Here is a 27,680-nt window from a genome sequence, read left to right as displayed (position 1 = left end):
GGCCGATTTCTTGGGCCCTGTTATGATGGACATGTCCACCCACGTCGATCGATAAAACTGGTGTTAGAGGTTGATTGTTTTCAAATTTTCAAAGAGGTGCCACTGAGTGATTTTTTTTTTTTTTTTTTTTTATGGTCATGCTGCAGGACCCCTAAAATACATATACATAACATGTGTGTTTTCAGAGGCGTTGCGGTTCCAAAGTGAGGACTTTGCGCTCAAACATGGCCGCCGGTGTGTGGAACTGGATGAACTGCTGAGACGTTTGGAGCGGAGTGGTGACAGCAAGGTGATGCTTCAAGGTGATTAATTGTCCTGACTTGGCTTTTTTTTTGTTTACAAAATTAAAGACTCTGTTAAAGTCGTTAAATCACACTTATTGAAGTGTTTTATAAAAATATCCCTTAGTGCACGCTCTCAATCTTTCTCTCTGTCAAGTTGTGTAAAAGACTTGAGTATAACTTTGAGTGCTCTTGTGTTGCGCCAACATGACCAAGGCCTGGAGCACCTGCTGTCCAATAAGTTGAAGGAGTTCTCGGACGGAGAGTTGACCATCGCGCTCACCTCGGTTACAGTAGGTGAGGAGGTAAGCTTCTCAATTTAAAGGAATGTTATGGGGTGGAAAGAAATAATCCACTTTTTTTCTTTTCTTTGTATAACAGTGTGAAATAAGACTGATGGCACTAGCTGGAATAGCATTTTTCTAGCATATTTATTGTTGCCGTGGCGACTACTACAAATTGTTTACAAGGCTGACGGACCAGCATGGGCGCATCATTTTTATAATCACTATCCATTTGTTTTCCTTTGCACCACTGTCAGGGATGCCAAAACATATTAAATTTAAATGAATTTAATTTAATTTTTAATATGGATATTTGGTAAATTTGGTTTAAAACAAAAACACACTTAATTTTAATAAAAATATAAACTATAGATTGATTACTTTTAATAAGAATAAAAAAACTAATTTGAATAACTGAAAAATAAATTGATGAACATTAATTTATATAAAAAAAAATGCAAGTTAAAAAAATACTAATTTACAACTTTGACATTTATAAGTAATATAAAACAAAAGTAAACACACTCCAGCACTATAAATAAGTTAGTCATTTAAAAAAATCCATCAAATTTGCTCACTTTTTACAATAATATATTGTATTATATAATTATTTATTAATTTATTAATTAATTATTGTATTATTCTAATTAAATATTTGTTTATAAAAAATGAGAAAAAATTACACTTCACAACACTTCACAATAAATAAATAATAAATGTATATAGCTGAAAAGAAATTGAAATCAAAAGCATTCAATTACCATAAATAAAAACCAAAAAACAACTGATTAATAATAATTGATAAAAAAAAATCACTTAATTCAAATTACATGACATTGCCAACAGCAAAAGATTCAGTTAAAAGTAATTTTTATTTTAAGAAATAAGCATTTAACTGACTGTTAACTAATAAAATTCCTAAAAGAATTTGCACCATTGCATAAATAATAAATGGTGGAATATTTATTAATAAATAATGGAAGTGTGAAATAAAAAAAAAGAAACAATTAAATTACAATTAAAAATACTTATAATATTTACAGTAATGAAATAAACAACTTATAGAACATTTCATTACATTAAAAAAAGAATACATTGATAAATATTGCAGAATGCAAAATTTCTATTGAAACTATTACAATAAATAATAAATCAGTAAACATTCATATGCACCAAGAGATGACCAGTTAAGTTAATTATTATGTCTATTTCTGCAGGAGAGGGAAATCTTCAAACTGAGAAAATAGAAAAAAATGTAAAAAATGGGATCGTTTTGAAAAAGATTTTTGAAAGCTGGGCAATCTGCTATGTTTTGCATTTGGATGAGGCCTGAGAGTTGCACCCAGGTGTCTCCTCCCTACGGATAGATTTAAAAAAAACAACAAAAAAAGCGCCTTCCCTTTCCTAATGTGTTCCTCTATACACACACATTCATTAAGATCTCCTTCTCCCATGCAAAGCCCATCTGAGTACGGCTGCCTAGTGCGCGGTATTAGGGCTATGTGTAAAATAAATGATGTCTGTTGCCGGGGGGCTCGGGCTCTGCCTCCCCCGGAACACTACCCAACGTCCAAGGAACATTAAACACCCACACCCTCGTTTAGTGAATAAATAACCATTCATTTCAAACGGCTTATATGTATGTGTGCGTGCTGGACTTTCTGTGTGCATATTTTAGCTTTGCGAACGGGGCCCCCATTAGAGACTTTATATAGAAGAAATGGCCAGCAGCCCAGTGTCATGGTGGGGCGCTAATGACGTGAGAAGATGAGCCCCCGCCCCCTTTGGTGTGTGTCATTTGCAGTGTGTGTATTGATACGTGGTGTTTTAATTGTGTTTGTGAAGAGGGCGCGCCGTACGAGCCGGTCATTTGCGGAGGTGCGACTTCTTCTTCCTTTAATGGATCTTTCCGGAAAACTAAATAAATTACATTCAATTAGCTGGTAATGGTTTGTGTGTTTGGCGACGTGTGTGCGAAGTTTAAGGAGGAGTTCAATTTGTGGGTAAAGATTTGAACTACAGATGGACATTAGGCTAAATGTCCTTGTTTGAAGATCAAACTTGGGAATTTTGCACAATGGGGGTTCTCAGGGTAGTGTAAATGAGTGTGAGGCCCACTATGAAACCATCTACAGTTTTTATTACATGTGTTATGATTAATGAACAAGTAACAGATTAACAAATTAATTGATAGTTATCATGATAATCAGTAACATTTTAAATTGTCCAAAAAAAAAGTCAGAATTTCAGCCTCCCACTAGTTCATATTCTCAGATTTCTTGAGACCTCCATGAAATCAGATGTATTATTTGTCTTTTTTTTTTTTTTTCAAAATAAGACATTTTATTTATTCTTCTACTTTTATATTGGGAAAAAAAAGATCAACATTTTTGCTGATTTTCTTATTATGGACCAAACCAGTGACTGAATTATTGAATAAAGGGATGAACATTATTGCTATTGCTTTTTATTTTTTTATTTTTTTTATTTTTTATTTTTTTTATTTGATTATCAGATTAATTAAATTCAAAATAATTGTTAGTTGCAGCCCTAGTGGATATAAAAATTCTACACACTCCTATTCAAATGTCAATATGTGAAATTGAAAGCACCATTTCCACCATTGATGTGCCCTTTATCCTGTGTGACCCAATTGAATTTTTAAAAAGTAAATAAACAGCTGAGAGAATGAGTTTGCACAAATGTGCACACCCTCTTATGAAAGTGGTTGTGTTTAGAATTAACCAATCACACCTCTGCCACCATTTAAAGTGCCACTGATGAACCCTTAAATTTCAGTTGTTCTAGTAGGCTTTCCCTGACATTTTTCTTTTTCTTTCTAGCAGAAGCCTGAAGATTTTGTGCTAACAGTTACTACTATTTGGATCTTTGGAAGAATCCTTTTAAAAGGCTAAGGACACAAATGTTTAAAGCCCTTATTTGTAGTCCCCAGTCATTGTTGTCCCCAGGGGGCGCACACCACTTTTTGTGCTCTCCAGTATGGGCGCCAACAACTGTTTGTGGCCCCTAGTGGTGTATCCATCACTGTTTGTGAATCCCTGTTGTAGAAAGACACTTTATTGATCCCTTCGAAGTGCAAGTGAAGGAAAGTGGTCTAAGTTAGAATACAATACATACATCACGCAGCGTGAAGCTCAAATCTTAGTGTTGTTGTGGAGTCAGTGTGCGTGCGCACGCATATGTGTGTGTGTGCATGCAAATGAGCACGAGCAGATGAAGCATTGTCGGGATGACGACTTGTCATGCTGTGGAATTGATGAACTGTAGGAGGGACAGCGCCCGCAGCCACAAACATGACTTTGTGAGTAATGTCTTGTTTTTTTTTTACGCCAAAGTGTTAATATGGACATTTATGCTTTTTGAATACGCTTCCTGTTTGTCACTTCATCTGGAGACGACTTGACTTTCTTTTGGGTGTTTAGTCGCGTCCTTCCGTGTCAGACTTTTGCTGTCATTGTCACGGCCTTCGATAGCCTCTAATGCGTTGTTTGTTCTCGGTCCTGCGGCCCTTCTGTTTGCTTATGCGCAGCCACTTTTGCCACGACGCTCCTTGCACAAATAATTACGCTGGCTAATGACGGGGCCCGCAGCCACAGCGCCCGCTAAATGCCTTTCTGATGGGAGGCGCCCCGAGACAGCAGGTGCAGCGCGGGCCTCCTGGGGACTAGGATTGAAGAGGAGTAACCCCCCACCCCACCCTCCTCACTCATTTTTTGGGGATGTTGAACTGAAACAAGTGTGCCTCTTCCTAACCTTTCGAAGAGCATTCGTGGCAAGTCGTCAAACTTTGCTGCCATACTCGAAAGTGATAATGTTTTACAATTTAACAGTTGGCAGCAAAATATTTCTATTTTTGAAGTATGTTTTGGAATCTCTGACCTTGTGGAGTTTAAAATATTCATGTTTCCTGTTGAGTCAGCAAATTTACAAATACAAATACAATGAAAACACCAGGTGCCCCAAGATTGAACTCTGTGGAACACCATACAATAGTGTGGCAGAGTGGCACTCAGAGCAACCAAGGCAAAAAGAATTTAAACTAGGGGTGGGAACCTTTGGCAACCTCACGATATGATACGGTATGTGATGCAAGTATCACGATAACAATTATCTCACGATTTGGCGATACCACGTTTATCGCTCAGGTAATAAATCCATAATAATCTACAATAAAACTAAGAATAAAATAATAATAATACTACTACTACTACTAAATAAAATCGTAATAAAATAAATAAATATCAATAAATAATAATACAAAAGAAATAGTAATACAAAAATAAGTAAATAATAAAAAAAAAACTCTTTAAAAATAATTCATAATATAACAAAAATAATATAAATATAATATAAATACATAATATAATATATAAATATATATAGTATACATAAAAATATAAATACAAAATAACAATAATAGTAATTAAAAAAAATAAACAACATATATAATTAAAAATTATAAGCTCATGAGTCTTCTTCGCCTGAACACTTCCGTCCTTTTCCCCACCACTCTTATGAAGTGCTCCTCCTAGTGGTCCGCCAAGTAATGAACAATAGAGAGCCGTTATAGTGGCTGTATATTAACTACAAATATTGCGATACTTGCATATCGATAATCTATCACGATTTATTGCGATATCGATATATTGTCACACTCCTAATCTAAACCACATTCGAGTGCTAAACTGGTAGATTTGCACTAGAACATGTTGGACAATCGGTAGCAATCGGACAAAATATTTCTGTTTTTAAAGTGTGTTTTTATAAGATCTCTGGAAATGATCCTAAAATGGCAGACATCTCGTGGCTTTTCGAGCACTTGTTCTTGAAACCTTTTTTGTGTCTACACATGATCGACGTGCCACATTTTTTCTCATTAAGTGAAACTGGTTTCGGGGGCTGAATTTTGCAAACCCACTGAAACTTTGACCCTGGGGAGTTTAAAAGTTCTGTGTTTTCTGGCAAGTAATCATATTCGAACTACAATGAAAACAGCAGGGGTCCCAAAATGGAACCATGTGGAGCACCATACGACGGTGGGGCAGAGCAGAATTCAGAGCAACCAAGGCTTGCACAAAACGTTCTGTCTGTCAATTAGGATCTAAGCCACTCTAGAGCATTAGCCTAGTAGACTTTAGTCTCTTAACATATTATTGTAAAGAAAATGTTTCACTGGTTTAACTTTTTCAGTTTCTCCTCGTAGTCTCTCTTCATTTTCATTCTCTCCTCGTAACCACATTGGGGCTTTGCAAGCGAATAAACAAAACAAAACATTTGTGGACTCAGCTCAGCTCAGTTGCGCGCCGCCCCCCCCTCAACTAATTCCCGCGTTGAGCGAATGAAGCATCATCATCAAGAGACCGAAAGATGGACATATGCGCTTGTTTTATGCAAACTTTTACCCCCCTCCCTGCTTCCCTCTAGTGTTGATGATGCTTGTGTGTGCGCGCGTTTGAGCGGGGTGGTCTCCGCTGTGAAGGCAGACACGTGTATAAATCACAGCCGCCTTGATGGATTCATCAGGGTGGTGCAAAAGCCTCGATTGTCTCTCAGCGTTGCGTTGAGCATGCAAAGGGTATGCAAAGAACCGAAATGGCTAAACGCTTGATTAATTCTTTGTCGGCGACAGCAGGAAACGCCTTTTCCGACTGGGTTTGCGCGCCAGCTTACGTGACTTATGATAGGGAACCGACCTGCGGAGCCGTGCACCTGAGGCTGTGTGTGTCGCCGACGTGGAAAAACACTTGATGCCTGTGGAGTCAAGTGTGTGTGTGTTTGTGTGTGTGTATATGAGTGGATCAGCACCCAATAGGGTTAAAAAGTTAAAACAAGATATCAAGATATAAGTTTTTTATTCAAGAAAAATTAAGGAAAAGATTGAATAATTAAAAAATAAGTCAATAACCTTTAATGTCCCAACATATTACATTTTAAAACATTTCTTAAACTCCTGCATATGACAAAATTCCACACTACTTTGCATTTAAAAAAAAATAAAGACAAATGTTGAATGTTAAGATGCCACACTATTTTTTTTATTTTTTAAAAATATGTAAAAAAATAAATAAAATAAATAAATAATAATATACATTTCAGTGCTATAAGATTTTAACATGGAAATCCATAAAATTATTAATTGCATAATTCATTAATTAATGATACATTAATCGAAAATAAGTCACATGCACACATAATGCAATTGTGCATACTGTACTTCACATTATTTTTGTAACTTAAAAAACTTCTGAACTCATGAATGTTAGAAAATGTTTTGTAAGTTTAAAAAAAAATGCAAAATGTTAATAAGCAATTTTAAAGAATGTTATAGGATATCACATTTTTTTTTAAATTTAATAGAAAATGTTTCAACTTTTTATTACAAGATGCTTTATTTATTATATATTTTAATTTTTTTTTTAGTTTTTGTTTTGTCTCATGTCTGTTATGCAACTGTTTGCCGCTTGTCTTGGCCAGGACTCCCTGTGATGGGAAGTTTAATATTACAATTTGTGTTAATCATATTTCATTCTTGTGATAAAAATGTAAACTAAAAAAAAACATTTTTATTTAAATAAAAAATGTGTTGAATGTTACAAAATATTAAACACATTTTTGACTTTATAAAGAATAAAATGTTAAATAATTTTAAAAAAACTTTATTGCAGCTTTTTCCATTTAAAACAGTAAAAATGTTTACAAATGCTGATATGCAAAAAAAAAACATTACACCATACTATTTTAATATAATTTAAAAATAAGCAAAAAAGTCATATGATGCTATACTATTGTAGTATTTTTGTAAATTCAAACATGACATATTGTTGAATTTTACAAGAATCACACAATGTTTTTTTAAATATAGGAAACATCACAAAAATCTCACATTTTCACAATAAAATTCCTACCTTGAGATATTTTACATATTAAAGCTCTCCTTCCACATTTCTTGACCAATTCAACCATTCCAACTTGAAGTCTACATTTTCAACAATTTAATGAATGCACAGCATTTCAGTCCAGCGTCAAATCTTAAGAATTCACTTGCAAATTTTAAATTGCATGTTATATTTTTTGTCAAATATTATTGTACCAGGTGATGGCTTCACATGACCACGCTGATCCTTAACTCCAATTCACTGTGCAGCATAGGGGCGGGTTAGCGCTAACATGTTGCTAATTTATAAGGAGGTACAATCTGTGGAAACTGGATGGGTGGCTAATTTACGCCGTTAAGAGCCAAATGGCGGACAGACTGTCTCCCTGCGTGTCATCGCATCCCATCTTTGCACGCTCCATCTTCTCTGCGCTCATGTGTGAGTGTGTATTGTAACTTTAAAGCAGCGGTGGGCAACCTGCGGCTCGTGGGCCGTACACAACAAGAACAACAACTGCCTCTGGGAAGCTTCATTGCACTCATCAGGATATCAGTGCTGAGAAATGGCCCCTGTCTCTGTAGTGTGTGTTTACGATGGATGGGTCGGATAGCAGCCATGTTGTGGAGAAGGATGGAGGGGGAGGAAGGAGTGATGTGCTACCTCATCCTGGCAGGTTAATATTGACACAACCCTGGTAGAGACAGAGCCTGCAGCCCTCATCAATCACACACACACGCACACATGCACAGATTTTTTTTTCTTTGTTTGTTTGTTTTTAGCAACGATAGCACCACCCGTTGCCCACATGCGAGGGCATTAAAATGCATTAATTGCTACATGTATTTTTCTCAACACAAAGCAAAAACTTGGAGGTCAAGGATCTACCGTACCGGAAAATAAGACTTCCGAATTTGCTCTCTTGCCTCATATTATAAAATACAAAACAAACAGTTTGAGAAAATACGTTTTAAGCAACTTTTGCTCAATAGACACGCCACTCTGTTAACGTGACTTTCTGCAACCATTTATCACCGCGAGAGAATTAGCATAATCTGTGCGTGGTGGTGGTTTTAAGACCAAAAGCTAATTGCCGCCCTATAAATCACGTTGACAGCTTTGTCTATCATTGATGAAGGCCTCCTTTTGCGAGGGAAATCATATGTGCAGTAGTGGGAGTTTGTCGACTCTGTAACCACAGCGGAAAGCTAACTAATTGTTTTTACACCATGGCTGTCACACATGATAATTGTTTCTCCTTGCCCTCTGTTTCTGCATCAAAACTTTATTTTTATTATTGCGCCCACTTTTTTGTCCTACTTCTTCCTTATTTTTTACTAACTCAGATCACTCAAACTTCCAAATGTGCACAAAATTCAGGACATTATGATTCGATTCACGATAGTACAAGAGGGAATACTAGCAATGACTTTTTGTTGTTGTTGTCATTTTACATACATTTGAATGACCTTGTCAGTAAATCTGCCATTTCCTTTTTTACGATATATCTCCAATAAAGTACGATTCGATACATAGCTCGATGTATTTCAAAGTGGACCGAGTTCTCAAAAGTTTTCACCGTGAGCGTCTGTCAAGTGTTTTTGGCTACAGATGTTCATACTTCTTGATTCTTTCCCAGCACTGGCTTGATTACGAAGATGCCTTGAAATCCTTTTGTAATCGGCACGGCTATGACGGACTGATGCTTCTCTTGGCCGTTGAAGATGCATTTAGTCCTCCTCGCCTGCAGGTGGCAGTCTACTCCAACAACACAGAGCTCCTCAACCAGGTAACACACGTCTCCACGACCACGTGAAACTACCTCTGTCGTATCATCTTTATTAATTCTATAGACATTAGACACTGTTTTATAGAAAACTTGAATTTTTAACAGTTCCAGAATGTTTCAATAACAGGATTTGATATACATTAGTCTAAATCTCCCAAGGATCATGAATTATAGCACTTTCTATTGCACCATTAAAGCACACTTTATAGACAAAAAAATAGTGTTATCTTGTTACTCAAAAAACTCAAAATTTGGAGGGGTCGTAAGTCAGGGAGCCACTATACTGCATGTGTCCTTTAAAATCACAATGTCCTGTCTTTTTTTCATAAAAAGTATGAATTATTTGAGTATTGATCAATCAGGTATTCCAAACGCTGTTGTTGCAGATCTGCTGTGAGCTTGAGGAGACTACCAACTGGTCTCTCTCTGGCGAACCGGAAACCAGGTGTTACATTCAGGTCTATCACGTCCAACTAAATACCTCCTCACCTTTGGGCGCATCGTTGCTGCTTCTGGAAGAGGAGGTCCGAGGCCTCCTGAAGGAGTTTGTGGATCGGCGGAGCTCTATGCTAGCCTGTCGCCCCAGCAGCATGACGTCCTCCACCGAGGGGGTGGCGGGCAGCGTGGAGTTCTCCCAGGGCTCATCTGGCATCAATGACATGGAAGGTTCGGACACGGAGAGACCTGAAGGAAGTGGTGGAGATGTGGTAGCAATGGAGAGGTGGGTAAAAGGGGCAATTATCCCAATATCCAACATTTGGAGGGCATCCAACCTTCCGTTTTTGTGTTCTCGTAGGGTGGTGCCAGAGGCTGAGGATGATCCAGGAGGAGTCAGAGCAAGTGTGGAGCTGGTGAGCCCCGACAGCGGTATGAACACCATCCGCAGCAGCCGCTCCTCCAAGGAGAGCTCAGTGTTTCTCAGCGATGACAGCCCGGTCGGCGAAATCATTGCGTCAACGGCAGGACCCGGGGGCCTCCTGTTGAGAAACCCCTCTCCTCTGGGGCTGTTGTCCCTCTCACCTCCTGCCCCACCTGAGAGGAGGCGGCGACGGCGTTCAAACAAAAAGAGGAATGAGCACTTGGATCAGTTTCATTTCGAGCCGCTCCATCCGCATCACGTCCTGCAGGATTCCGCAGGAAAAGCAGACAATGACCGGCAAACTGTGGCAAGCTCCAGCCTGTCGGAATATGAGGAACTAAACTTGGTGGATTTCTCTGATCCCAGTTCTTTGGGCGGTCTGGAAAGTAGGCAGTCTTCTACTGATCCGGAGTGTCAGATGTTGGAGATGATCGAGACAGTCGTTCCTCCAACACCGGTCAACAGCCTGGCGGGCGGTCACCCTTCCAGCAGTTGTGGCGCCAGGTTCTTCCCCGAAGATGTGGCAGAGAGGATCAGCGGCCTGCAGCACAAGGACAGCATCTCGTCGTCCTTGTCTGAGACCTGGGAGGAGCTTGGCTTTGACGCGCCTTCATCTAATGACGCCTGGAATAGAGCCAGAGGATCAGAGAGCCCTCAGAATCTGGAGGAATTAAGGCGCAAAGAGTCCGATGGTGGAAGACCGACTAGGGAAGGGAGATCACAGAGGGACTGGAGCCTGGAACCACAGCTTAGTCTGATCACCGAGCAGACAGAATCGTGTGAAAACTGGAACCCAGATTCCGTACTTGGTGATCAATGGAACCCGGTTACTGCGGCTGATCTGCAGTTGACACCACCAGAGGAGGAAGGAGAAGCTGGTGTCTTTGGAGTCAATCAAACGACACAACCTTTGCAGAAGAAGAAAATTATACTCAACACTTTAACGCCAGATACATCTAAGGAGGACAATGATGAAGCCCAGGGCAGTAAAGCAGGTAGAATGATACAGACACTGGATTTCTGGACCTACTCGGCACAGAAGGGTTTTCTGAAATCAGATAGCGGAACCACCACTTCTTACCCAGAATCACTTGACATGTGGAATACAACGATCAGAGACGACAGTTTTTCTCCACTCACGACACCCGACAATCTGTCCGAAGACTCTGGGACTGTCGCAGGGGCGGCGCCCAACATGGGAGGTGGCGCTTCCGTGGAAAGTCCTCAGGGATTCTCCTATGGTGGCATGGAAATGTGGAACACGACCATACAAGAAGACAGTTCTTCATCCGCAAGCCCGGACGGACCCGGAAATGGAAAAGACCATTGTCATGTTGTCTTAGCAGATGGAAGTGGTACTACTGCAACCAAACAGCAGGGAAGAGAAGCAAAAAGAGGAGAACAGGAGGACATCAGATGGGTTGGTCAAAAGCAGAATGTCAAAATAGTCATAGAAGGGGAAGAAGACAGAATATCAGACACAAGGGACCCTGAGGCAGCAGGGAATCTTCCTGCTCCTCACATGGTCATCTCTACTTCAGATTATGACAATGTAGGAGGCTGCAGTTGGAGCATTTCATCCTCACCTGAGATCCACAGTGGTCCCGTGGGAGATATAATACAACTGGAAGAGCAGTCAAGCCCATTCATTGCTCTGTCCAAACCTGTTGAAGAAAAGATGGAATCCGATGGAAGCAGTTCAAATAAAGTCTTTCTTTTTGAGGGGCAGAGTGACTTGAGTTCAACTGAGAAAACAGACTCTGTCGAGCTTCGTTCGCCATTTATTCTGGTTGACAACTCTCAGACACTTTCGGAAGATCATCATGCAAATTTAGTAGAAGCTTGTGAATATCAAATTGAGACTCAGGATTTATTATCTCAGAGCCCAGGCAGTTCGGCAAGTCTTGCGTCAAGTAAACCGGAAAGCTCTGGACCGGCGTCACCATCTAACAGTCTGCCGGAAAGGTTTACACTCGCTGATAATCAAAGTCAAGAATGTTCCACAAGAGAGACAATGTCGCTCAGCCCCAGCCCCGGCGTTGACAGAGAGACACTCAAATTGAGCCCAGGCAGTCGAGACGAACTAAGGTCCAATTCAGACGGGGATTCATCATCATGCCTTGAAATGGAGTACATTATTGTTCCAGGAACAGTAAAGGCAGCAGAGCATGATGCCAAAGAGGCTGAAGGGCGATCAAAAGGATCCAGGAAACCCATGGAAACATTTAACATGCTTTCCTATGCCGTTTCAGTGTTGAAAGCTCAGAATCAGAAGACCACAGAGCAAAGCGGACAGAGCCAAAATGATCAGTCAACCAGTGAGGTCCACAATCTCAGCCAACCTTTCCAGTCAGAGCCAAGGCCACCAACTGAATGTGAAACACAATTGGAAGAAGGCTACTACGAAGATAAATCCAGCGTCTTTGGCAGAAGTATGTCACCTTCTTTGAGACAACCATCAGATCACTTCCTGAGAACCAGAGAGGAGGTTTATGTACACTCCCAAATCTCCATGGAGGACTCAGGTTCAGACAGTGGGCACTCACCAGTGAACTCAACTTCACCCCATTCCAACTTTCAAATCTGGGGAGATCCATTACCAAGACGGGACACAGCGCGATCACCGTCCAATAGCTCTGCCACCTCTCACACCAGCTCCTTGGTTAGTACCCCCGCGAGTGAATCGGGCATCCCTAGTGACAAGGCCCTCGGATTACCATTTTCAGGAGATTTGATGGAGGAGGAAAACGGTGAGGAAGGTCTGGAGGAAGAACCGACCACGGTACAAAGTTCTCACGATCTGTTAAGTTTTACAGAGGAACTGGTCCAAAGTTGTCCACTTCCACCAAACAGCGACCCATTCCAAGATGATTTACTAGACTATTATGACGGACAAACTGGAAGGACTGATGATCGCTTGGTTGGACAGCACGACGGAGACTGGTGGGCGACTCAACAAAGCTGTTCTCTGAATTTAGGGTAAGTGGCGCACACTTTTCCTTTCAGGATCCTGGGCAAGCTGCATCCTATAGCAGCTGACTTTTGGGTTAGAGACCAATTTAGGCAGTTTATTAAATCTTCAATTTAGTCATCTATGAACACACCGTGAATGTTTTTGAAGAAATCGGAGTATTTAGCGATGAAGAAAGTACATTGCTGACATTCAAACATAACTTTCGCCACGAAGCAGCGCACTATCCTCAATGGTCACTGTGGTTTTGTTCTGGTTGTTTGTACAGTGGACCCTCCAAAACAATCTCTTCAAGCCCCACTAATAACAAATAACTAAACAATGAAAGGCACATATTTGGAAATGCGGTACTTTTGGTAAAGATGAATTGATTAGCTTATCATGATCTGTATCCAGCATTCTGATGTTGATATAAAATTTTCAAGCCGTGTTTCGTGTTATCGAGACAATTTTGTGAGTGTTAGATAAATGTTAGGGATATCGCATTTTGGGTGTATGCCGTCAAGCTGTGATCCGAGTCTCTCAGTGTGTTTATAAATGTGTTTACGCCTAAATGAATATGCATTTCCTGCCTCGCTGCAGCTTGAGTCCCACCGCAGCAAATGCAAACAACTCAACTTGCTCCCTTATGAGGCGTGTGCACAGTTTTTACTCAAATCGTTTGTTGGGAATTTAAAATGTTTGTGTTGTACGTTTTTACTTTAAAATTGGTTGTTTTATTTATTTACTTTTTTGTATTGCAATATTTGTGTGAGCATTGCCTTGTGACTGACTTCTCTGTCTCTCATTTTCCAGATGTGAAAATACATCATCACAACTTTTACCCCATCCGGCGAATCAGAGTTCGACAAGCCAGTGGACAGCGGCTCAGGGTCCACCACAGAGTGGTTACAGTTACCACCATGTTGATCAAAGGACCGAAAACCAGGAAGGTTGTGAGCCTACAAGGAATACCTCAGACGTCTACGCCGAGTTTTCAACTCAAGTCCCACTTGTAGCCGAGCGGGATGAGAGCTACTTTGAACCGTGTCACGCCGAATACAAGCACCCTGTGCGGGAGGATCACGTCCAGTATGTGCCTGAGGGATACGCCCACTTTCTCATGTCCAGGTCAGTTTTGCCTATAAAGATTCTTTAAGTCAGGGCTTTCCCTTAGTAAGCCGTTGTGAGTGTGGAAAAAATATTTAAATTAGGGGTGTGTATCCCTCGAAAAAGACGATTCGATAAGGATTTTCATACTTGGGGCCGTGTGAAACGGAACAGACAATAATCTGGGGTGTTATTCTTTTCTTTTTTTTCTCAAGGAGAGTTCAGTATTATTCATTTGGCAGTATACCCGAGTCAGCATGTCATCATCATCGCTCTCCTTTTGTGTGTACGTGTGTGTGTGTTGTGCTCTTTAATTAACCTGAAACCTGTTATGAATCCAAAACCCTTCATCTTCACTGATCACATCTTCACTTCATCATCAGCGTCCCGCCAGAATCGTGAGGTTGTCAGGAGATCAGAGGAAGGACTAGAGGAAGGAAAGAATATGAGAGTACCTAAAGTTTTGGCCAACATGGCCAGCTCATTGTTGGGGACTACCGACAAGAAAGCCGGGGTGTACCTAATGTTTTGTCCAATATTGGCATTTATTTTGCAATTTTGAACAGAAAAATTGTGGTAGGGATAAGCTGAATAATAATAATTAGTAGTAATAAAAATGTTTTATTTTATTTTTTATTTTATTGGTAATCTTTTTTATTAGTTTTCTTATTCTTAGTAGTATTACATCCTGGAGACTTATTTATAATAGTAACAATTCTCAGTACAATTTTACTGAAATACACAATACAGTACTGCATATTGTTATTCTCAGTTTGGTCCAGACGTGTGTATGTGTGTGTGTGTGTGTGTGAAGCACAGCTTTAATGATTGCCTCCTCATTAACAGTTGCATCACATGGCCCCACTTTGTAATTCTGATGAACTTGCCCCTCCTCTTTGGGGTACGCGGCCCTCCCCTGTCTTTGTGTGTGTGTGTGTGTGTGTGTGTGTGGGGGGGGGGGGGGGGGGGGGGGGGGGTTGTGACTGTCTGTCATCGTGATGTGTTCACGTGACGCTGTGTTGGACAAGCTGCTCCATACTAAGGTAGGTTTGTAAATTCTGTAAGATGAGCGCGTGTGTCCGTGTTTCTTTTGCGTACTGCTCTATTGTTACCAGACGTTATGTTAATCACATGTACAGAGAGGGGCTATGTTAAAAGGGGACGGGGTGGGGGGCGGGGGCAACACTGTTCCGTATTGTTCCCCTCGTCCCACACGTGCAGCCTGCCATGAAGGCTTACTTCATTTCAATGTCTGAGCCGGTAGCTCGATTATGTTTTTGTTCTTTGCCTTTTGCGGTGTCCTTTTGTGTACGCTGGTCAAAGTGATAGCGGTGATTGTATACGTCATGGATTGTGTTTCTGTGCCTCGGAGCAGGCAAGAGCACCACGAGGGCCAGCCGGCAGCAGGGGTGACGACGTCAACTATGATGATGATGGGGAGGACCTCCAGCGAGGAAGCTGAGGATACAGAGAACAGGGAAGGTAAAAAAACAAAAACAAAAACAAAAAACAACAAACTGTGCAATTAAGAGTCTATACAAGTCTACTTTCTACTTTGTGGCAGATCCTCCTTCCTCCGCAGACGGATCGGGGGGCTCCAGTCAAAGGCGCAAGTTGGCGGCGCCGCCCATGAACGTGTCGCTGGAGCACAGCGAAGGCTCCCTGCTCTCCGAGGACGCCCTGGACACGGACGAAGAGGAGGCGGCCCTGGACACCGGAGACGACCTGGACGTCGACATCGAGGAGCTGGACACGTCCGAAGAAGAGCGTGACCCCACCGTCCCTCCGCACGAGGGGCACGAGGATAGTCGACTGTGGAGGAGTGTCGTGATTGGCGAGCAGGAGCATCGCATCGATATGAAGTGCATCGACGCGTACAAGAGGGTCATCTCGCACGGAGGTATAGACACGTGCATATTCGGAACCACTTGACGCCGCCCTTGTGTAACACGTGCGATTGATGTCAGGTTATTACGCCGAGAAGAATGCCATCATCGTGTTTGCAGCCTGCTTCTTGCCTGACAGCGACTGTGACAGTTACAACTATGTCATGGAAAACCTCTTCTTGTAAGTCCACACTTATTAACTCATTCACTCCTAACCATTTTCACAGAAGCAATTCCCTTCGCTCCCGGCTGTTTTCCTGTATTTGGACTGATTTTGCAAGGCCCACAGAATATTGTGTTCTATTGCTATAAAAACATGAAACCTGCCAAAAGAAAGATTAAAGTCGCTTATTTCATCAGGAACAAAAAGTATATTTCTATCTGTTTCCGTTTTGTAACAATTGGCATTAGAATATAGCTAGGTTTCATCATTATTCACAAATCTATTTAGAATTTTGAATAAATTAGCCTTTTTTCAACATGTCTCTTATACTCTGTTTATGTAATAACTACCATTTATTCAATCGTTCTTTGCAGTTGAGAGACTACATAAAAGCCTTCTGTATGCTCTAGCATAAAAAAAACATAAAACGTATATATATATGTCTTTGGGAGACTTAAAACAGTTAAAATAGGACGTATTTTAACGTCTTTGGGAGCAAATGAGTTAATATTACTACTTGAAAACTGCTGGATTAAAACTAATCCAAATTGGGTGGAATAGCTAACCCAGCGCTTGGGTCGCAAAGGACTGAGCCAACGCTGGGTCGAGATTTTGATCCAACAAGGGATAAAAATGTGATAAATTAAAAGCTACAAAGAAAGATTATATAATTATTTATTATTTATCTTAACTCATTTGCTCCCAAAAATGTATAAATACTTTCTATTTTAAATATTACCAGTGTCCCAAAGATGTATTTATATTTTGTTTTTTATTTTATTTTATTTTATTTTTATGCTAGAGCATACAGAAGGCTTTAATTCGGCCTCTAAACTGAAGAGAACAGTTGAAGCAATGGTAGTTATTACAAAAGCGGCCAGCAGGGGGCAGAAGAGTATAAGAGATCAACCAGGGCCATGTTGCAATACGCTGTTTTCCCCACAGTTTTAAACAGATTTGTGAATAATGATGAAACTTAGCTATATTCTAATGCTAATTGCTGCAAAACGGAAACAGATGGAAATATACTTTTTTTCTTCCTGATGAAAGAAGAGACTCTATTCTTTCTTTTGGTACATTCCATGTTTTTATAGCAGTAGAACACAATATTATGTGGGCCTTGCAATATCAGTCAAAATCCAGTAAAACAGTCGGGAGCGAAGAGGGTTGCTTCAGTGAAATTGGCTGGGAGTGAATGAGTTAAAAGCATTTTTGTTTTTAGTTTGTTTAGTTAAAGACAAAAATGACTCCAGCCCCTGATGTCACACTTGTGTCATCATGTGTAGGTACGTGATAAGCACCTTGGAGCTTATGGTGGCAGAGGACTACATGATTGTCTACCTGAACGGCGCCACGCCTCGCCGCAGGATGCCCGGCTTCACATGGATGAAGAAGTGCTACCAGATGATTGACAGGAGGTAACACTTCTTTTCTTTTTTTCTTTTCATTAAGCAGCATCAACTTATTGGACTGAGCTCTGCTCGTCAGTGCAAACTGTGCCTTCTGACTGGCTGGGCGACTGTTACTCCAGCAATGGGGCTCATGGTTGCCTTCCCAGCAGAATAGCCAAGTTGCTCCAGCGCAACATCGAGTCAGTGATTCGAGCCTGGATTATGGTTTGTTGTTAGGGTTTCTAAATCATAGTTTCAAGCCAGGGTTAGGGTTTTAAACAAGGGTTAATGTTTCATTGTTGGAGACCATAAAATTGAAGCTGATCTCCTTCCTGAAGCTTCCTTCCTTCCTTCTTTGATCATGTTCTCTTCTTTCAGGCTGAAGAAGAACCTGAAGATGTTCATCATCGTCCATCCTTCCTGGTTCATCAGAACACTACTAGGCGTCACAAGACCCTTTATAAGGTTCATTGCATTTACCTAGCTCAGTTTTACTTCATTAGTGATGGGAAGTAACTAAGTGCAATGTACTTAAGTAGATTATTCAGGTATATGGGCTTTAGTAGTGTTTATTTTTCTGTTGTTTTTTTTTGTTACTTTGACTCTTTACATTTGAAAACAGATATTTGCCGTTTCTACTACTTAGCATGTCAAAATAAGCCTGCTACATTTTTTTTCAACCTCCATATATGACAAAAAAAAAAAAAAAAAAAAAAAGACGACGCACAGAGAGTGAGTCAATTTAGTTGCGGTTGAGATCTTGAGGACTTATGGGAACGTGAACAAAATAACATCAACAACAGTGACATAACAGATTCGGACTGGCTGCATCACGTCTTTTAAGAATGAATAAATAAATAAATAAATATACACAGGTATCTGAACTTCTACTTCAGTACGGAGCGTAAATACTGTTGTCTGGACATTTTCCAAAATACAGTTCTATATGATTGTCAAACATTGTGTACTGTTTTGTGTTCAGCTCTAAGTTCAGCAGTAAAATCAAGTACGTGAGCAGCCTACAGGAGCTGGGACGCATCATCCCCATGGAGTATGTCCACATTCCGCCCAGCATCATCAAGTGAGTTTTAATAAATAACAGTGGCGAATCCACCTCTTAATAGCACCACTATCACCTCACAATTATCGAAAAAACATCAACAGTGTACAAAAATGCAATACTGAGCCATGTTTATCATCCGGAGAAGTTCAAATCAATATTTATCAAATGAAATGACAAGTTTTGACATCGAAAACAATGCATTCTGAAAATGAAGATGAAGATTATTACCTTGCGTGTTGGGTTGGGTTGTCCGCAAGAGGCAAAACGCCATTTGGTAAAAATCACTTTGTGTGTTGAGCTTGATTTTCCATGTCCCCTTACAAGGTATGACCAACAGAGGGCGGCACACACATTTGCATGCATGAGGTAAAAAGCACTGAGCCGCCTGTACTCTACTAACCTTCATCAGATGCAGCCTGACACCAATTCATTCACTTTTCCAAGATCCACCAGTTACATTTGACGCTTTAACTGTTTTGCCTTCTCTGCTCATTTGATGGTTTGTGCGCTAGGACGTGCTTGCCACTTCATAAAATTCCTATCGTCGTGATTTCTTTGCCAGGGGGTTCTTAGTGGAAGTTACAGAGAGTCTTCAATGCATGTGCATGTAAAAGATAATGACGTAAGTTGAGATTGAAATGATAAAGGTGTTTTTGCATCATAGCTTTTGGTATATTTTTACACTAAATTATTAACCTGTTAATGTAGGCAATTGCAATGTTCCCGCTGTATCGTAGCATTTATTTATTTTTTTTAGCGATTGTTTTCTCTCGGTTTTACAGTGTACTTACTGCAATACCCTTCCTTGTGGGAAAGGAGAGCCACTGTCAACAAAGGCACGTTTTAATTTATACCGGGAGAACAGTAATGACCACAATCACGCAGTAGCTGCTCTCAACCACAGCTCAGCACCAGAGACACAGTTTCCCCATTAGGTCCCGCCTCTTAAAGACACATACAGACACTAGAGTATGTACAGTATTTCCAGTAATTTACAGTATTTCCAATAATTTTTGTGATTGCAAGTTTTGCGTGTATTCAAATATGACAATATGTTTAAAAAGTGTGCTGGTCCACCTGTTATTATTATTATTATTATTGTTATTATTATTATTATTATTATTATTATTATTGTTATTATTATTATTTTCATTATTATTATAGAATGCTATAGCAGTGCTAATCAGGTTTTCCATGACAATTATTATTATTATTATTATTATTATTATTATTATTATTATTATTATCATTATTATAGAATACTATAGCAGTGCTAATCAGGTTTTCCATGACTATTATTATTATTATTATTATTATTATTATTATTTTCATTATTATTATAGAATACTATAGCAGTGCTAATCAGGTTTCCCATGACAATAACTCCGCTCATTACAAATTGTGGCTTCATTTTCCTTGACTGCGGGAAGGCGTTGCGCCAGGCAACCTTTGGGAACTTTATTATGCTCAAACACAGTGAAGTTTCTTTTCAAATTTTGCCTTCCTTTTTCCTCCAGGTGTGTTTGCTGCTTTTGTCGCATCCAAAATGTAATGCAACTCTTTTGTGTTTATGTAAAAAAACAAACAAAACAAAAACAAAGTCTGCTTTCCTGCACCCTCCTCATGTGGCACAGTGGACACAGGCTACTAATCCACCACAAACAACAATGAGGTCTTCCTGAAAGTAACCCCCCCACCTCATTAACCTCTCTTCTCTGCCCTTTATTGCAACGCCACACACCAGGCTGGACACAGATTTAAAGGATGGCTCAGGAAAGTAAGCCTACACAAGTTCTATCAAAATGCAAGGCACTATCACGTTACAGCAATTTCACGATAATTGCCAAATTGGAAGAAAACTAAAACAGTTTATCAAGTTAAAATAATATATGGCACATGATAATACCTACGCATGTTGCTAAAGAAGGGCCTGCTGTTATCATGCTATCATTTTTTTAACCACTGTTTCTTCTCGTCTGTCAGGTCTGACAGAAAGAGGAGTTTGGCCATTTGACAAAAGTAGAGCTCCACGCGAGGACGCCCATCTTCCCGTCAGAGGGGAGGAGGTCACGCTGAGGCGTTCGGAAAACACCACGTCACTGTGAACGTCGAAGGGAAGGCGCTTGACAGTCTGCACTCAATGAGGTTTACATTGGAATCCATTTATTACTACTGTATTTACCACTTGACTAATACGCCTTTCCTTTCGCTATACTGTACTAGTAGCATTTCGGACCATCAATAACCTCTCATGCATCGGCAGCCATTGAACAATGTCGGAGTTTACACACACACACACAAACAAATCCACAAATACAATAAATCTTTGTACTGTACTTATGGACAAATACAAGTCAATGACCAAACATTGGTTTAAATCAGGGGTGGGAGGAGGACTGAAGTGACTTTGAGCGGGGAAAAATTGGAATCTTAAATTGATAACATCCAACGATAGCACGATACAGTAATTGCATGATCTATTGGAAGAATCAACTATAGATTATGATATTGAATCAATCAGGCAAACAGTAAAAATAAATATCATTGTAATGACGGTATCACCATAGCTATGGTGCAATAATTGATATATTGAAATAAAATATAAATGTAACCTAACTGAATAATGTAAGTGTACAAAAAAACGACTACAAAAATATCTGAATAATGACAGCATCATGATAGAGCTACGGCATAATATGAATATTGATAGCCGTATCGTGAAATACATTTTTATTTTTTTTTGGTCCCACCCCTGATTTGAACGTGACTGCTCTCAGTCAGCAATCCCGAAACCGGCTTATTTTACTAATACATTTGATCACTGTGAAAGTCTGTGAGGTAGCAAAATAGCACTTGAATGTGTCTGCAGTGACTTACTTGTGCATGCCTTCCGCTTGGTGTGCGTGCGTGCATGTGTGAGAGAACAATTGGTGACACGTTGTTGACAAAGTCTCGTGTGCGTGTGTGTTCCATACTTTTATTTGTGATTCTGCCTTCATCTTCTTACTGTAAAAATAAAGAAAAAACTGCTCAACTCTTGTCTAAAGCTTCTGTATCTTTTACAACAAACATTTAACAATAAAAATCAGGCTGATATGAGTTGATTTTGATGGATGTGAATACTTACAATGGAAGAGGAGAATGTTCTGGCTGTTATTATTATTGACTCCTTTATTAACATGATTTGGCCCTTTTCCTACACATGAAAGCAATCTCCTGTACAGTGTATATATAAAATTAAATAAACAGAGCAATACATTACATTAAAAAATCAGCATACAATCAATTTGAAGTCAGCTTGATTAGAAAAAAATGGCCACTAAATTACATATAAAGTTTAAATTTCAGACCAATCATACAATTAATGATCAATTAAATAACATAACACATTCGAGTTAAAATAATTGCCATTAAGTTGCATATTTACGAAAATGGACGAATAGGTTCTACAATAGTGCACCGTAAATCGGACCACTGCCGCCCCCTTGTGGTTAATTAAAGCGTCAGCAACATAACGGCAAAAAGCTCATCCAGGCTGTATGTATGACGTTATTTCCTCCCAAACATGATGTAACTATATTGGCACTAGGACAGAAAATTAGAACCAGACCAGAAATATCATCTATATTTCATTACTTTTATGCTTTGCCAAGTGCTGGAAATCCCCACTTGTTGTCTCTTATGCATATTAATGTACTGTACTGTACTTCGTTGTTGACGTCATCTCAAGGAAAATCCCCACAATTACGCACAAAGGGCCCCAAATGGCACTACTGACTGAGATTTGCACAAAAAATGTTTCCTCTAGATGAGTGACGCACTAACCCTCCTAACATGTCAGTGATTTTTCATTGTGAGTCACAGCAATGTGAGCAGATTTGAGGGCAATCTTAATGTGCTGCATTTTAAGTTTTAGATCATTGGTCCATATTACCCGGGCTTACCTGACTTAATTAGCTACCTCTTAATAAAACAAGTTGCAATTATATAAATAATTACTGCTATGCAAGAACGGACTAAAACACAACCACTTTTTTTTCCCACTTTTTTTTTCTCTTAGACAAAGCTATGGCCGGACTATAAAGCTCCTCCCCTCAGTGCAATGTGGGTGCATGTCATCAAGATGCCACCAGATGGCGCCAAATCTATATTTTTATTTGACCCATGACTTTGGCCTGAGCACAAAACAGCTGATATTGGTCAGCTCAAAAATCCGTAAATGGTGAATTTGCAGTGCCAAACCATGATGATGTGCTTACTCATATCTCAAGGCACCACTGTATATAAATATTTAAAATGTATTTTGGTATGTTCCAACGTATTGGCAAGCAGAGACACTGCTATTGTTTTTTTGTTGTTGTTTTTTTTTAACATGCCCCAAAAAATGTCCCATATGTACGTATTTCCAGATGAATCCTAAATGACTGGGTGTGGTAGATGATTTATTGCAGTTCGACGCAAGCATACCAAGTCATTTTTATATCCAATCTGTAATACTACTGTGGATGCTGCTTCAGATGTGGCAATGTAGACACATGACTGCAAATTCTCATGACTACAAATGAATAACAATGGGGGGGAAAAAAAACAAAACAAAACAAAAAATCAAAGTGAGGGACATCCTGCAAATGTTTGACTTGAACACAATGTCCCGGATTCTTCTAGCCAAAAGTAGTCATTGTCAGGGTTGAGAATGCTTTCTCTTGCATGTGTCTTTGTTCATTAGCAGCGACATTTGCGTGCATGCTCATAATGTAACTTAGGGTGTCTTTAACGGTCTTAAAAGGAGTTGCTTTTATCCACCATCAACAACACAACTACTGATTTAAAACCTACAAATAGCTTGAAAGTGATAATCAGTTTTTATTGACAGTTAATTAAATTTATTTACCAGAGGTAACTACTAACTAGGCACAGCTACTTTTTTATTTTTGTTGGCTCTGGACATTATTATTTTATTTACTTTTGTTGATGACTTACCTGTGATTTTGAACAAATTTGTTGAACCACCTCATTTCCCCTCTCCTCAGAGGAATATTTCTGAGTAACAAGGCGTCAGAGAGTGAGTAGTATTTACAAATGGGTGATGTGATTATTAGTGGCCTGGGACCCGATGAACTGAACACTGTGCAATAGTGTGAAACTGATCCGACTCTCCAAAAAGTCATACATCATCCTTCGATTTCCTTTCAACAAACTTGAATAATAAAACATCCTCCAAGTAATTAACAATGGTCAATCATAAATTACACCGTTTTCATGTTCAGATGTCATGGAAGTAGTAATTATGCTGACTAACTTGCGTCAAAATTGGGAAGTAAAAGTCTCTGAGGGAATTGATTCGCATGATGAGTCATCAAGTTTCATTTCTGGATTGGGTTCTTGTATAAAAATCACACTTACAGCCATCATTTGCATCAAGAAAACTCGTATTTATTCCCTCTTCTTGGCTGAACATTTCTAAACATAGGTAAATGACATGAATGGAAAAAAAAAAACCTTTTCACATGGCAAAGCATCTTAATTGTATTGTTTTCTGCACTGTTTCTACTCAACTACTGTATGGGTTGTGTATTTCTATATGATGCTAGTTTAGTCTGTCTTTAGAGTTTGACAATAGGCAAGGCAAGCTTAATTTATACAGCTACGTGTAGTGCATTATAAACACATTGCTCTTTATATAATTACAAAACAACATTTATAGGCAACGTTACGTGTTAGCATTAAGCTAGCGGACTTTAAGCATTAAGCTAGTAGACTCTGATAAGACAGTTAGCTGGTTTGGCTCAAGCCACGTGTAATTCTAGAGGTGATTTATTTATCACTAAACCTCAATTATGAGTGGCAACAAACAACTCAAAGTCAGTAAATCGTCTCCATTTTGAGGAAATGTTCGCTGTCCGTCTAAAATCCTGGTCTCCTTCATTGACAGACCCGAGACATGTTTGGAGCCTACAACCTTTCTGTCAGCCAATACTTTTTAAACATTTTGTCATAGCCAAAACTCAGTCAGGGTGGATGGATGTGACGCTAACTCCTCCAGTTGTGCAAGACTCTTGTTCCCAAAGTGGGTGTGTTATTTTCATTTCACACAACCAAATCTTGTGGTCATACACGTGTTGTGCCCGTGGCTCCGAAACATCATTGCTTGGTTACGTCAGCCAAGCTGCCAAAACAACACTAATGATGGAAGCAGTGTGTCAAAATGGCACTTCATCTTAAATAGGAGAAAATTATATACTTAAATTTTCTACTTTTTAATGAAGATTCATGATTTCCCTACTGTGTAATGTGGAATCTCTGGCTAGGCTATTATTGAAATACATTTTTTTAAGCACAAGTCTTCTAATTTGTTCAAGAGACAACTAGAGACCAATGATGTTACAGTGAATTATAGTCACGGTCAAGTGACCATTTACATTCCGAGTGCTTTTCTTTTCTCCATCAACTGCGGGTGTTTCTACAACTATGGCAGCTTTGAGAGAGATTTAGAAGAAAGACTCACTTCCCACCTCCTGTCTGGAATATCGCCTGTTACAGTCCAGAGGCCATGCTCGCTGCCAAACTTGAATTGGTCTTTGGTTTTCCAGTAAATGATAGAGGAACTCTTGTAAATAAAGACTACTGATTACACACACCTAATTTTGTTGGTGCCACAGATCATTATACTATATATACTATTTTTTGTTTTGCAATTTGAGTGTTGCAATTTAATCAAAGATTAATAGAAAGTCTACGGGATTGGGAACGAGAAGTGGATCGTGTTTTATTTTATCCAAAAATGCTTTAAGTGCTCCCTTTCTTTAGCTATATTAGTCAGTGGTTTATAATGTTTTTTTTCACAACTAAAACATGTTTTGAGCATCAGAAGGATAACACAGTACAGTATTTACACGCACCAAAAAAAGCACAAAAAAACAAACTCTCACGCATTCAGAAAAAATACAACACCAAAAAAACTCATAGTAAAAAAATCGCCACTAACACCCATAAAAAATATACACTCCCAAGAATCTCACTTGCAGTCAAAAACCTTTCATGCACCAAAAACCTTTCCAACACCAAAATCCACTGACAATTACAAAAAAAATAAAAAATCTCTCATGCAAAAAAACTCTCACATACCGCAAAACTCTCATTTCAAGAAAACAACTTGCCTATTCACAAAAAACCTCTCACCCTACAAAAAACTCTCATGCAAAACCAAAACCCTGTTTCACATTAACACAAAAAAAAGAACAAACAAAAACCCTCACTCACACAATAACTCACATGCAAAACAAACAAACAAACAAACAAACAAACAAACTAACAAAAAAGCCCCCCCCCCCCAAAAAAAAACAAAAAAAATCCTTTACTTCCCAAATCCTCTTAAACACATTAAACCAAAGGCGGGCTACACCCCCGTACAGGTGCCAGCAAAATGCAGACCACATGTACAGACAAACAAGCATATACACTTACAAGATATTTTCGGCACTAAATTCAGAAACAAGAAAATCATCTTCTTCGGTATGTTTTTGTTGATGAGTTGTAATTGTTAAACATTTTGTTTTATGATGATCATAATTGAAATGGTAGAAATTGTGTTCTTATGTTGTGCCTCTTTCTCTGTTACCAAATGTTTTTAAAGCCATCGCAATGAAGGTCATGTCCAATAGCCTTCATCCGCCTCCTCCTTTCACACTGTGTATGAGCAAGTCTGGCTTCAAATCAAAAGCAGCCACCCAAACTCATCTGTCATCCAAGATAGCAGTAAACCGAGAAACCACTTACCATTCAAATAAACCGGGATGAAAAAAATAGGCCAGGATAAATAAAACAAAAGTTGGAACGTTGAAGTCATCGGCTGCACTTCCAGACTTCCGACGTCTCTCCGCTTGTCATTCATGTCAACTTTACACAGTACATGCTTCAGGCTTGGTCATTTTCGAGAAAATGAAAATAAGACAAGTGAGGACATTTCTGGTGGGCTCATCAGGGGATGGTATGAAGAAGGATTCATGGGGGAATGAAATTATTTACAATATTTCTTGAAGACATTGAGAAAATACAAACAAGAAAGACATTTAACATAGTTTTTTACATGGTGTTTATTCTTTTGTTAATTAAACACACAAAATACCAAGTTTATCAAATGTGCAGGGCTGATGAAAGCGTCCTTATCTTTTCTCTTTCATCATCAGCAGAGACATTAAGGTGGTACATTGACATCAGTATCTCTTGTTGACCCAAGATAGAAACAGATGCCTGAGAGCTTCCTGCTTCTCTTGTGTCTCCTGTGCCCGTGTCATGGCCTGATAATCACGACGTTTACCGGCAGGCATCACTTGAACTCGACCTGGCGGGGCCCAAAATGAACGCAGGCACGGAATATGTGGGAGTGATGGGATACGGACACTCAACAGGTATCAGACTATCGAAGGTGAATGAGTCAACAAGTCTCTTTATTTAGGCGTCGTCGCTACATGGGAAAAGAGGAAATATTTGTCTGGAAGTGCTTCTGTTATCGGTTGATTTATCTTGAAGCTCACTTGCAACTGACTGATGTAAGAATGCTGCAATTTTAAGACCAAATAAGGAACTACAAGCACATCTCAAGAGATGAGAACATTAATTCTTAGTGTGTTACATGGTCTCGCTCTCGTGGTATGCAAAAGAATCATCTTTGCCCAAGTATTGGTCAGTTGTATTGAATCTTTAAGAACTTTAATTTGGTACTTCTACCATTTAGTTTAATGTGCAATCGCAGTGCATTTAAATTGTTTTTGTTTTATTTTATTTTCCTATGCTCAAGCGCAGTGTCAAATATTTAAACTGTGCATTCAAATATATACATTATAGTTCATCTAGGATCAATTTTATCAATATCTGGTGCACTTAATAATTTAATGTGATCCAAAACAAGAGTCCATTGTTTCCCTTAACAATTAGGGGGCATTGCTCGTTTAATGTCACCTGCTTTAATTAATTAATAATTGCCAAAAAAAACCAAAAAAACCCCCCACAAA

General features: G+C 39.3%; 1 protein-coding gene across 3 annotated transcripts in view; it reads left to right on the top strand.

Moving 5' to 3' along the window:
* LOC144019554 (uncharacterized) overlaps window positions 1-21,703 on the top strand; it is a 34,712-nt gene extending 13,009 nt beyond the window's left edge. The window contains exons 5-19 of one of the 3 annotated variants that reach the window (XM_077522704.1): window positions 186-302; window positions 498-586; window positions 9,098-9,247; window positions 9,634-9,968; window positions 10,044-13,085; window positions 13,873-14,187; window positions 15,542-15,648; window positions 15,731-16,066; window positions 16,134-16,233; window positions 17,502-17,633; window positions 17,985-18,071; window positions 18,589-18,687; window positions 18,994-19,035; window positions 20,414-20,446; window positions 20,653-21,703. In XM_077522704.1, coding sequence (XP_077378830.1) covers window positions 186-302; window positions 498-586; window positions 9,098-9,247; window positions 9,634-9,968; window positions 10,044-13,085; window positions 13,873-14,187; window positions 15,542-15,648; window positions 15,731-16,066; window positions 16,134-16,233; window positions 17,502-17,633; window positions 17,985-18,071; window positions 18,589-18,687; window positions 18,994-19,035; window positions 20,414-20,446; window positions 20,653-20,683 — 5,015 coding nt within the window. In that variant the 3' untranslated portion in view covers window positions 20,684-21,703. Of the gene's footprint in view, window positions 1-185; window positions 303-497; window positions 587-9,097; window positions 9,248-9,633; window positions 9,969-10,043; window positions 13,086-13,872; window positions 14,188-15,541; window positions 15,649-15,730; window positions 16,067-16,133; window positions 16,234-17,501; window positions 17,634-17,984; window positions 18,072-18,588; window positions 18,688-18,993; window positions 19,036-20,270; window positions 20,365-20,413; window positions 20,447-20,652 lie in introns of those variants that run through there. The other 2 variants (XM_077522706.1, XM_077522705.1) reach the window with 2 other exon arrangements.
* Window positions 21,704-27,680: the final 5,977 nt, after the last annotated feature.

The sequence above is a fragment of the Festucalex cinctus genome, chromosome 5, assembly GCF_051991245.1.
Source record: "Festucalex cinctus isolate MCC-2025b chromosome 5, RoL_Fcin_1.0, whole genome shotgun sequence".
Lineage (NCBI taxonomy): Eukaryota > Metazoa > Chordata > Actinopteri > Syngnathiformes > Syngnathidae > Festucalex > Festucalex cinctus.
The sequence above is the reverse complement of the archived record's forward strand: the minus strand, read 5'-3'. Positions and strand labels throughout refer to the sequence as shown.